Below are 12,905 nucleotides of genomic sequence, written 5' to 3'. Positions count from 1 at the left end.
ATACTTACACTGTAAAAAGTGTCACTATATAAAGTTATATATATCTATTGTGTTTTCTTGCTTTTCAATAAGAGAGAAGTGCACTTTTCTTTTGTTGTATTTTATTTCCCTTTTCACAATGTTACACAAATGTTTATACACATAAGAAGTCTGGTAGTAGCAATGCAAATGTGATGGAGACAACCCTGATTAAATACATGGGATAAGCCGTTAAAGAACTACCTGAACCTATGCTCCAGCCGCTCTCTGTTTCTCCGTGCAGAGTTCTCATGTCGGAGCGGATCTGGAGACGGGATCCTGTTAATTACCTGCAGGTGATAAAGGCAGTAGGCACCGGCGGGAGAAACATTGCACAGAGCTGCCTGACATAGCAATACATTTTCATTCTTTAATTAAACGGTCATTAACTTGGCATCCTCAGAGATTTTGTTAATGGCAACACAGAAACACAATCTACTACAATTTTCCATAAATCTCTCATACTTGATATTTGCAAATATGCAAGTTAGGAGAATAAAAGCAATGGGAATTTTTCCACTCTTTTTTTTGCCCCCAAGTATACACAATGTATAAAAAATAATGGCTGCAATAAGGGTTGGCCTGGGGCCCACCGGCAATGCTAACCAGGGCCCCCCCATCCCCCTCCTGTGACGGTGCATGAAGGCACCACTCGGCACACATACGCAAACGGTGCCCCCTCGGTCGCGTCGCCGAAAATACAATTATTTTTTTTTAAAAAAGAGCACCGGGAGAGGGGGTCTGGCCAGTTCGACACTGCATATAATGTAACAAAAAATAATAAACTCTGGGACCTGTTATCCAGAATGCTTGGAACTTGTGATTTTTTTGGATAAGGGGGTCTTTCCACTGGCACCATACTTAACCAGGGGCAGATTTAACAAGGGTCCCTTCGACTAGGGAGTTATTCAAAATCGATTAGAGTTTTTCAAAATATTCAAATTTCGAGATTTATCATACTCTGGCCCTTTAAGAACTCAAATTCGACTATTCACCACCTAAAACTTGCCGGTTTGCTATTTAAGTCAATGGGAGACGTCCAGGGATCAACTTGAAGTTGTTTGCAGCCTTCCTGACATTCAAGTTTTTTTTTTGGAGAATTCGATTCGACTGTTCGGGTCGATTTAATTCACCCGAGTTTGAAAAATTAGATTTTTAAAATAAATTTAGATTGGTCAAATTTTGAACTTGTGGGAGTTTTTAAAAACTCACATGAACTCGAATTTCGACCTTTGAAAAAAATTAATAGAACATTACATAAATCCAATAGGCTTGTTTAGCCTCCAATAAGTATCAATTATACAATAGTTGGGATCAAGTACAAGGTACTGTTATGTTATTCCAAACAAAAAGGAAATATATTTTATTTGATTAAAATGGAATCCATGGGAGATGACCTTCCTGTAATTCAGAGCTTTCTGGACAATGGGTTTCCGGATATAGAGTATATACCTATATCGTATACATATATAGTGAATAAAGTACCCCCTCTTGTAAAATATAAGGATATTATAAGTTACCGAGGAGTTTCATGACCATATAAAAACACGAGGCCGAAGGCCGAGTGTTTTTATACAGGTGATGGAACTCAGAGGTGACTTCTAATATCCTAATATTTTGCAAGAGGGGGTACTTTATTTATTATAATACACAAGTTTCAGTGAGTCATGTGACAGAAATGACATCAGAACCCACCGTTTATAACTGATGACATCAGAACTCACCGTTTATAAGGATATAATTTACAGGATATTCATGGCCTTTGTGTATTATAAAATTATAATACAACAGTATATTTATTCAGGATTACTATTGTACAAAAATTAAAATCAAAAGAATGTCTGTGCTTACTATGGTCCTTCTAGAGATACAGTAAAATGATATCTCTATAAAGACTCATTATTTGCCTTTAAAAATATCAGGGATAATGGCACCAGTAACATATAAGACTTCACCCCAAGTGCAAATATAGAGGCAGAGCTTCTGGAAGCTGCACTGGCAATGTAAATACCGTACGACTGGATTTAGGGAAGCCCCATATAGTATAGTAGCAGTACATGGCCCCTGAATTAAGGAGGTTTAATGCAGACTAGTTGCATTTTGGCTTGGAGAAGGCGGGCTAGCCTGGACTGTAATTCCAGCTTTCCAGCTTTTAAGGCATGTTTTATTTGATTATTGTTACACATTGCATAATTCTACAATTCAGTTATTTAAAATAACCAAGCAAAAAAACAAGAGCAAAACTCCAAATACCTGTGATGATTCTCACCTCCAAATAGTTTTGTACTCCTAGGACAGACTGAGTAATAGGTGTCTCCATAACGCCACTGAAATTAGATACATAAAGAAGTCACATTGAACTGCTGCAGCTGACACCATGTAAATTTGTTTTTTTTTTATAATTCTAAACTATTTTTAATGATATGAACACATTTTATTTAGAAGACACAGAGAGTCTTGGTTTACAAGATTTTCCACCTGTTCTGATTGCTAACTATCCAAATCAGATATTGATCTGGTCCTATCAACAGTCTGCCCCTGAATGTGCACCGTAAATCAATCAGGAGTAAACTGGACCCTGAAACCAGAGAACTGCTGAAACTCCAAAATGAAGAGCTGCTTAACAAAAAGCTAAATAATTTAAAAGGCATAAAAAAAACTAACTTTCTTAGAATATCACTGTCTACATCATACTAAGTTAATTTAAAGGTAAACTACCCATTTATGTTTCTGAGATTAAGATCAGACCCTCAGAAAATACTAATATATTACAGTCCTAAAATCTTATGATTAAATTAATGGCATAAAGATTATTTATGCCTTGACAAAGAAACAACATATTTCACCGCCCTGTACAATAAATGGATGAATATATAGATTACATATAAAAAAAACAGATATAGTATATTCTATCACTGTTAATATTTTGGTAATACAGTATCATCTTTGAAAAAAATGAAAGCAATCTGAGCACTAAAATACTCATCAGTGATTAAACTCCCACATTATTAGAACATTACGGCTACAAAATTGTGGGTTGAAGTCTCCCTGTGGCATCAACCAAAAACAAATGTATTTTAAAGATGATGGGTCGGCTCCTACTCTGATGCTGGCTGCTGTATTGTGCAAAGCTAGAACTGGTTGTCTTACTCTGAGAGACTAGTAGCTATGATTGTTCAATACTTTAAAGGAGAAGGAAAGTAATTTACACTTGGGGTTACCAAATGTTAAGCACCCCCAAGTAAATGTATTTACTTACCTGAAAGCCCGGGCCAGTGCTCCTATCAGCAAAAATCCATGGTGCTCGCTATTCCAGCGACCAAAACAGAATGCTTCTCTTCCGGCTTCTTCTTTCTTCAAATTTACCGGGGGAAACGCATTCGCAGTAGAATGAAAAAGCCAACTTTTTAGTTAACGTTCGGTTTTTCGCTTTAATGCGCATGCACAGCCATGAGAAGAAAAGAAGAAGCATTCTGTTTTGGTCGCTGGAATAACCCAGGGCCGGTGCAGTTTTCTGCTGATAGGAGCAACAGCCCAGGGTTTCAGGTAAGTAAATACATTCACTTGGGGGTGCCTAACATTTGGTAAATGACTTTCCTTCTTCTTTAAGGATTCTCTTTATTGCCAACAAATAACTTAGATTATGAGTGAGCCAAGGCCCTCAAGCTTTCAATTTTTGCTTTCTTTATTTACCTTACTCCCTTGGACATCAAAAAAACACTCTAGAGTTGGGAGCAATTTATTCTCAGGCTTTTAATCAATACAAGGGTGCATTATGTGTTTAGAAGTAGCACCTCCCTATCAGTGTTGCTTCAAAGGACAGGGTTTAGAGAATCACATTTTAAATGTTCCATCTGCAATCAACAAAGACCAGTGTGGAGGGACCTGGATTAAAATGAATTCATTTTCTATCCGTGGTGTTTAATTAACGGAAAAAGAATGAAACATTTTTACTGTAAGAACAACGTTTCTGCATAAGACCTAATTGCTGGGTGTGTGTTGAATATACAGTAGCTATATACTACAAAAAAATATGATTCAAAGAAAAAGTTTAGTGGTGAATTACAGAGTTTACTCATTTCAGGTTTGAGAAAGTTTTCAGAAATGTAGGGTCACATTTGTTACTCACTCACTTACCTGGCTGTGACCATCGCAGTAAGCATCACCCTCCAGCAAATGACCCAATTGGCTGAGAGACTAGATGGCCTGCTAAGGGATCTTGGCAGCCACAGGGGACAACTAGGATATAGGGTAGACCAAGAATCCTGGACTTGAAGCCAAGCAGGAGAGATGACAGACCAGAATCTATATGGATCCCTAACCACCATCTTGGGAAAAGACAGAAGGACTTTGGGCAGTAGTTATTGCTAGGAGCTCCAGTTCTGACTTAAAGGGGTCACCTTTAACTTAATTTTTTGTATGTTATAGAATGGCCAATTCTAATCAACTTTTCAAATGGTCTTCATTATTTATATGTTTTTAATTATTTGCCTTCTTCTTCTGACTCTTTCCAGCTTTCAAAAGGGGGTCACTGACTCCATCTAAAAACAAATGCTCTGTAAGGCTACAAATGTATTGTTATTGCTACTTTTTATTACTCATCTTTCTATCCAGGCCTCTCCTATTCCTTTTCTATTCAAATCAAGGCATGGTTGCTTGGGTAATGTGGACGCTAGCATCCAGATTGCTGAAATTGCAAACTGGAGAGCTGTTGAATAAAAAGCTAAATAACTCAAAAACTACAAATAAATAAAAATGAAAAACAATTGCAAATTGTCTCTGAATTTCACTCTCTACATCATACTAAACATTAACTCAAAGGTGAACAACCCCTTTAAAGGAAGAAATGACCACCGGGCAAAGTGGCAGTTGCCCAGGAAGTGACAAACTCTGAAGCTGATGCAGTAAGCTACCATTGAAAAGGACAGTGGTAGGAAAATCAGTTTACCAGTTTGAACTAACTTTGCTTCCAGTTCATCATTCAAAGTATTTTTGATGTTGCTTTTCATCATGGCCATATGCTGTCGTGTTACTTTGTGATATTGCAGTGCCAATATCAGCTAATTGAAACTTCAGCCAAGGCCCTAATTCTGGCCCAGTTGAAGGTGGTGCCAGAAAAGTTACAAAAGACAAGAATGTACCTCATAATGGGGTGTTCACCTTTAAATTAACTTTTATTATGATGTAGACTTTCATATTCTAAGACTATTTGCAATTGGTTTTAATTTATTTTTTGTCATTTTAGAATTATTTACCTTTTTTTGTTAGCAGTCCTCCAGCATGGAATTTAGCAATTCACTGGTTGCTAGGGTTCCCTAGCACCCTAACAACCAGGCAGCAGGTTGCACGAGAGACTGGAAGATGAATAGGAGGGGGCCTGAATAGAAAAATAAGGAAAACAAAAGTAACAATAACATTGTAGTCTGTCCAATAATCTTTTTTTGGCTGAAGGAGTCAGTGACTCCCCATTTGATAGCTGAAAAGAAGCAGAAGACAAACAATGAAAAGGTTTCTAAAATAGGGCTTTTTGCAATATTCTAAAAGTTAACTGAAAGGTTAGCAACCCCTTTGAGTTATGAACACAGCTGTTAAAAAAATAAATGTAGATTGGTGCCTATAAGCAGCTACACTTGAGCAATGTAGCATCTATATTTGTAAATCAGCCCTGGTGTCTAATAACCCAGTGTCTTATAAATGTTTGGTTTTTTTTCAAAAATTCTATGCAAAAGTATTTATTAAAGGAATTGTTCAGTGTAAAAATAAAACTGGGTAAATAGATAGGCTGTGCTAAATAAATAATGTTTCTAATATAGTTAGTTAGGCAAAAATGTAATGTATAAAGGCTGGAGTGACTGGATGTCTAACATAATAGCCACTACTTCCTGCTTTTCAGCTCTCTTGGTTTACACTGACTGGCAGAGCCGGGCCAACCCCGCCAGGCGCCCTAGGCAACCTGGCGGGCACGGCGCCGGCTCAGTGTGCGCGAAACTACACTACAGCGCGCATGCGCAAAATGGTGTTCGCACATGCGCAGAGGTGCATTTACATTCGGCAGTCTGAGAGACGGGACCGGACACGGGGTAGGCGACAGAGCAGGTACGTGCCTGGCGCCCCCCCAGCTTTGCGCCCTAGGCACTTGCCTACTCTGCCTACCCCTAGTTCCGGCCCTGCTGACTGGTTACCAGGCAGTAACCAATCAGAGACTTGAGGGGAGGCCACATGGGTCATATCTGTTGCTTTTGAATCTGAGCTGAATGTTGAGGATCAATTGCAAACTCACTGAACAGATATGTACCATGTGGCCCCCCCCCCTTCAAGTCGCTGACTAACTCGGAGTTAGAGAGCTGAAAATCAGGAAGTAGTGTTCTGGCTATTATGTGAGACATCCAGTCACTCCAGCCTTTATACATTACACAGTTTTTATTTCCACACTGAGCTGTTTGAGACTTATATGCCATGTGCTCTTTATTGTCCTTTTGGGAGTTATGGATTTCCTACCTCATACTGTCGTGTCCACCATACCCAGAGTATGGAAATGCAGCATACAGCTCACTATGGAAAATACACCCTACTGTGAGTCAGCATTAAAGGAACAGTAACACCAAAAAGTGTTTTAGTCATAAAATACCATATACTGTTGCCTTGCGCTAGTAAAACTGTTTGCTTCTGAAACACTATTATAGTTCATATAAACAAGCTGCTGTGTAACAATGGCAGAAATTGAAAATATGGATAACAGATAACACCATTATGTTCTACAGAGCTTATCTGTTGTGTAACCTGAGCCTTTTCTCCTTCGATTGGCTTCCCCCATTGCTACACATCAGCTTATTTATATAAACAAAAGTAGTGTTTCTGAAGCAAGCACAGCAGTTTTACCAGTGCAGGGCAACACTTCATTTACTTTAAAACAATTTAATTTTTTGATGTTTCTGTTCCTTTAACAGCAGCATTAGCCGCATACCCTGAGCTTGTTACTAGGTGCCCAGGTTATAGTTACCCTAGTCATTCATACGGGTTAAATACAAATGATATTCTCCCTGTTCTTTAGCTGATGGTTTGGCTCGCCTGTCATTTTGTCAAGGTAACAGTATAACTAAAATGCATCTGCTAATGGAAAAAGTGGCTCACCGACCTACCTATACTTTGTTCCATAATACTGAAAGAAGACTAAGTATCGGGCTTTGCTGGAATGCATTATTTTTCAATCAAGTAAGGAACGCAGGGATAAAGCCAATGTCCCTGCACAGCATGAGATCCGCCTGACTCTAAAGCACAACCTTCAGCAGGATGATAAGAGGCGGCCCTACAATGCGTGACACTAGAACGCAATTAATGAATTAAACCAGGGTTTAAACAAATCAAATTCCTCCTATTTAAAATATTTCCAAAGTTTTATGACATCTATATGACACAGTCCAGCTTTATTCCTTAATATGTGGGGTTGCCGTGTGTTTTGGATGCTGCTCGCATTTTCAGGCAAGCATCGGACGGCTCTCTTTTTTCAGCGCTCAACGTTGATAGAGCGGTTTCAGGGTCCTTAGACACTGGGTGGCTCACATGTTGTGACGAAAAATGTAAGGGACGGGCCCAAGTAGAAAATGAACAGATCTGTGCTGAGAGATGTGCCCTACTCGCCCATGTACCTTTGCCGAGGGGAAGATTACTGTACTGGTTAGGGTAATATCTGCGTAATTAGTGTTTTGTGAAGAAAGCCCCGCAGATATACTTAAACTGTTCGCTGCTAATTACATGTTCATTTTACTAAATTTGGCAGGTTATGAAAGTTTGAACATATTTCTGTGTTTTTTTTCCAATTATAACAGTTTTGCTAATGAAGGTGAATTGCCCTTTAAGCTGTGAGTCAGTTTCCCCAAGAGACCTGTTATCTTATATTGTTACAATTACTTATTTGCTTATCTCAAAATTATTACAAAAGTGTCTCATCTGCAGCTGTGGCTGTTCTGGGCTCTCTGCCAAAAAACGTTGTTTCTTTTTCTGGCTTTTCAGTGCAGAGAAAAACGGGACTTTTCAGTACAAACGAGGGACTGCGTGTTGAGCTGTCAAAAGAGGGACTGCCCCTCTGAAAACAGGACAGTTGGGAGGTATGGCTAAAGAGTCGTCACTTGCGTAGCCAAAACACTGGACAAATATTACAGCTCCCGTATTGTTCCGTGTTAAAGATCTGTAGGTTTGGAGGAGCTGGATATATAGGTACAAAGGTATTCGCCAGTGACCGCACCATAAGGGATCTAAACACTAAATAGAACATTGTTGATGACTCAAAGCGAGTGTATTACTTTACAAATACTTGTGCTGACATTCTAAATGATTGATCTTAATAAGGCATATGAACACTATGGTTTTATCAAGGAAAAAAAAAATACACACAAGGGTTGTTTACCTTTCTCCCCTATTAATAACATTGGTACCAAGCATCATTTTTTCAGGACAGGAGGGAAAAATACTGGTCAGGTGGAAATAATTCCTGCATGCCATTGATTGTCCGTATATGCTTAGTGTATACCTAATACCAGAGATATTGTCACCTTCTTATGCATTTGTGCACAAAGTATTCAGTCCGGAATATGGCTGCAATACAAAATGAATCCAACACTAGGGGGCCGATTCATGAAGCTCGAGTGAAGGATTCGAATTAAAAAAACTTCGAATTTCGAAGTATTTTTTGGGTACTTCGACCATCGAATTGGTTAAATTCGATCGAATTCGAACGATTCGAAGTAAAAATCGTTCGACTATTCGACCATTCGATAATCGAAGTACTGTCTCTTTAAAAAATACTTCGACCACCTACTTCGGTAGATAAAACCTACCGAAGTCAATGTTAGCCTATGGGGAAGGTCCCCATAGGCTTGGCTGTGATTTTTTGATCGAAGGATTTTCCTTCGATCGTTGGATTAAAATCCTTCGAATCGTTCGATTCGAAGGATTTAATCGTTCGCAGGATTTGCGCAAAATCGTTCGACTTCGATATTCGAAGTCGAACGATTTTAGTTCCCAGTCGAATATCGAGGGTTAATTAACCCTCGATATTCGACTCTTGATGAATCGGCCCCTTGGTTTTGAATAATTGCATTGCCCTTCAGTGTAAAAATGTTTCTAGATGAGGCTACTGAGAATGCAGGAAATAACAGGTGCAAGATGAATACAAATTGAAAAGTGGAAATGCAGATTGTGGTTGCATGATTGCATCTTGATCTTGGCACATCTATACTGATTGCATAAATGTGTAGCAAACTTATACATATTTGGAAACAATTTGACCATATAGTGTAGGATAACAAACGTGTAATAAGCCCAAACAGTTTACTTATTTTTACATCCTTATACTGTATCTTCTTTGTGCATTAAGTTCAGTATACACTCTAAAGCTGTTGGTCGATTCTGCAAAATACCAAAGAAGCAATAAGTCAACAGTAGTAATAAGTAAGAGTTCTAATTTATGTGATGCAAATTATCATGTATATTTTCCACTATTTTCTTTATACTAATTCTTACAGCCACTCTATGCCAATGCATATGCCTCATAAAATAAGGTCAAGTGTATGTGTGGTAGGAAGCAGACCTAGTAATACACTGTATGACAAACATTTCCAGACGTGCCTGTCAAACATCTTACTCCCAAACCAAGGCTATTATTATTATTATTATTATTATTAATAAGTTGCTCCTCCTTTGTTGCTAAAACAGCCTGTTCTTTTAAGGGAAAGTTTTCATTTTGTAACATTGCTTGTGGGATTTGCTTAAATTCAGCATTAGTGAGGTTAAGTGAGGTTGGGCACTGATGTTTGTGATCAGGCCTGGCTCACTTACATGGCATTCCAATTCAGATCCTTTTCTGGATACTTTTGGCAACATAGAGTATAAAGGCCCATACCTGATGAGAGTAGCAAAATCCCATGATAAAAGTAACACACACTGCCTATAACCAAACACAAGCACAACAATATAAATCCAGCTCATACCCCTGTATTTGTTAGCTCCTAAGCACTTGCGTTTCTCCATGTTGCTGCGCAACAAACAAGTCAGCAGCCCCTAGTTTGTGAGTAGCACATACAAAGTGCATACACACACATATCTGGAGAACAAACCAGTCCTGTTCAGCAATGTCAGAAAAACTCTAAATGCAGGGTGATATGGTCAATATGTCTATTTTTGAATCACTCAGGCCTATGGGTACAGGGCCATAAGGCTAAATGGGACTAGACTCTAAATACAGTGCCATGGGTCTGATCCTCCAAAATGCATCAAATGGCTATGGGTACATTATTACAGGGAATAGTGGTGAGTACCGATTGCTCTTTTGTTATGCCAACAGCTTAACCACAACAACACAAGATCATGTGAACAAATTGAGGACTTTTCTCAAAATACAGATAGAAGGGCTACGCAAAACATCTTATTTTACTTAAAGCACCGGTCCCAGGCATTTTCAATTACTCATCCGGCATGTTTTGTTTTCAGTTGGCATTCTGGTTTGAGGGTTGGCATTGGACACTCTGTAGCATAGCAAAACATTGTTAATGACCTTGCGTCACTGTGGTGGATGTTTAGATCAGAACCGTTTTCATTGCAGTTAAGCATGGGCCAGCAATCTTAATGTCATTTGTAAAGCTTCATATGTGGTCTTATTAAACAGATGAAATGTGATGTTTACTCAAAGCTAAACTCTTGTTTGGATAAATATTTCCATCTAGATCTGGCAGACAACCCAAAGCTAAAGGATAAAACATACTTAAAGTAAATACTTGGTGATATGTATCATAAGTCAGTTCTCTTTGGAATTATATATGCAACTTCATCATAAAGTATGGCATGCTGTATAATATGTCTACAAGACTGACTTGCAATGATGTTGATTTACATTGACCTGTTATACTGCCCTCAGCTGGCTGCTGCTAAATCACACTACTGCAAATACAGAAGCTCATGCATTCATTTTGCCATACACATTTGTTTGGTTACATGCCAAATGAGTGCATCTTTGTTCACTCTGGCTACCTACATGCTGGACCTATTCAGGCTGATTTTATTGTTTGACTCCTGGGCTAAACATAGGATCATAACGTGTGACTAACCAGGCCCATTGGGCGAGGGCCACAGAAATACAATGATGTTGTTCTCATCAGATGGGATTTTCAAACCTGCCCGATAGTGTTGGGGTGTGTCCATACATAGGCAGGTAAGCTGCCAACTTGGGCTAAAGGGGCCAAATCGATAGCTTAAATTTGCCTGTGTATGGCAAGATGCGTGCCTCAAATGTGCCCAGAAGCCCCCCCATGTTTTTTTTTTTTTTGCTGATATACAGCACATGATTTGCCTTCAGTTACCACAGTTTTAAGATAAACTTAGAATATATATACAGTGGTGTGAAAAACTATTTGCCCCCTTCCTGATTTCTTATTCTTTTGCATGTTTGTCACACAAAATGTTTCTGATCATCAAACACATTTAACTATTAGTCAAAGATAACACAAGTAAACACAAAATGCAGTTTTTAAATGAGGGTTTTTATTATTTAGGGAGAAAAGAAATCCAAACCTGTGTGAAAAAGTAATTGCCCCCTGAACCTAATAACTGGTTGGGCCACCCTTAGCAGCAATAACTGCAATCAAGCATTTGCGATAACTTGCAACGAGTCTTTTACAGCCCTCTGGAGGAAGGCCCACTCATCTTTGCAGAATTGTTGTAATTCAGCTTTATTTGAGGGTTTTCTAGCATGAACCGCCTTTTTAAGGTCATGCCACAACATCTCAATAGGATTCAGGTCAGGACTTTGACTAGGCCACTCCAAAGTCTTCATTTTGTTTTTCTTCAGCCATTCAGAGGTGGATTTGCTGGTGTGTTTTGGGTCATTGTCCTGCTGCAGCACCCAAGATCGCTTCAGCTTGAGTTGACGAACAGATGGCCGGACATTCTCCTTCAGGATTTTTTGGTAGACAGTAGAATTCATGGTTCCATCTATCACAGCAAGTCTTCCAGGTCCTGAAGCAGCAAAACAACCCCAGACCATCACACTACCACCACCATATTTTACTGTTGATATGATGTTCTTTTTCTGAAATGCTGTGTTACTTTTACGCCACCACGGGACGCGCACCTTCCAAAAAGTTCAACTTTTGTCTCGTCGGTCCACAAGGTATTTTCCCAAAAGTCTTGGCAATCATTGAGATGTTTTTTAGCAAAATTGAGACGAGCCTTAATGTTCTTTTTGCTTAAAAGTGTTTTGCGCCTTGGGAATCTGCCATGCAGGCTGTTTTTGCCCAGTCTCTTTCTTATGGTGGAGTCGTGAACACTGACCTTAATTGAGGCAAGTGAGGCCTGCAGTTCTTTAGATGTTGTCCTGGGGTCTTTTGTGGCCTCTCGGATGAGTTGTCTCTGCGCTCTTGGGGTAATTTTGGTCGGCCGGCCACTCCTGGGAAGGTTCACCACTGTTCCATGTTTTTGCCATTTGTGGATAATGGCTCTCACTGTGGTTCGCTGGAGTCCCAAAGCTTTAGAAATGGCTTTATAACCTTTGAAATTGAACTCAGGTGTGATAAACCACAGTTAAGTTATTTTTTAACAAGGGGGGCAATCACTTTTTCACACAGGCCCATGTAGATTTGGAGTTTTTTTTCTCCCTTAATAACGTAAACCTTCATTTAAAAACTGCATTTTGTGTTCAATTGTGTTATCTTTGACTAATAGTTAACGGTTTTTGATGAGCAGAAACATTTAAGTGTGACAAACATGCAAAAAAAAAAAGAAATCAGGAAGGGGGCAAATAGTTTTTCACACCACTGTGTATATATATATATATATATATATATATATATATATATAAAAAATTTTTTTTTTTTGGGGGCATCCTAGCTGCCCTACTA

At 38.9% G+C, this 12,905-nt stretch overlaps 1 protein-coding gene across 2 annotated transcripts in view; it reads right to left on the bottom strand.

Annotated features, from left to right (window-relative positions):
* Positions 1-7,303, bottom strand: part of pusl1.L (pseudouridine synthase like 1 L homeolog) — a 40,787-nt gene extending 33,484 nt beyond the window's left edge. Inside the window, exons 1-3 of one of the 2 annotated variants that reach the window (XM_018224467.2) lie at positions 7,158-7,303; positions 4,156-4,346; positions 2,288-2,345 (exon numbers count right to left, since the gene is read on the bottom strand). In XM_018224467.2, the coding sequence (XP_018079956.1) occupies positions 2,288-2,345; positions 4,156-4,346 (249 nt within the window). In that variant the 5' untranslated portion in view covers positions 7,158-7,303. 2 annotated transcript variants of the gene reach the window in all.
* Positions 7,304-12,905: the final 5,602 nt, after the last annotated feature.

Source organism: Xenopus laevis, chromosome 7L (assembly GCF_017654675.1).
Source record: "Xenopus laevis strain J_2021 chromosome 7L, Xenopus_laevis_v10.1, whole genome shotgun sequence".
Lineage (NCBI taxonomy): Eukaryota > Metazoa > Chordata > Amphibia > Anura > Pipidae > Xenopus > Xenopus laevis.
This window is presented reverse-complemented; position numbering and strand designations above follow the sequence as displayed.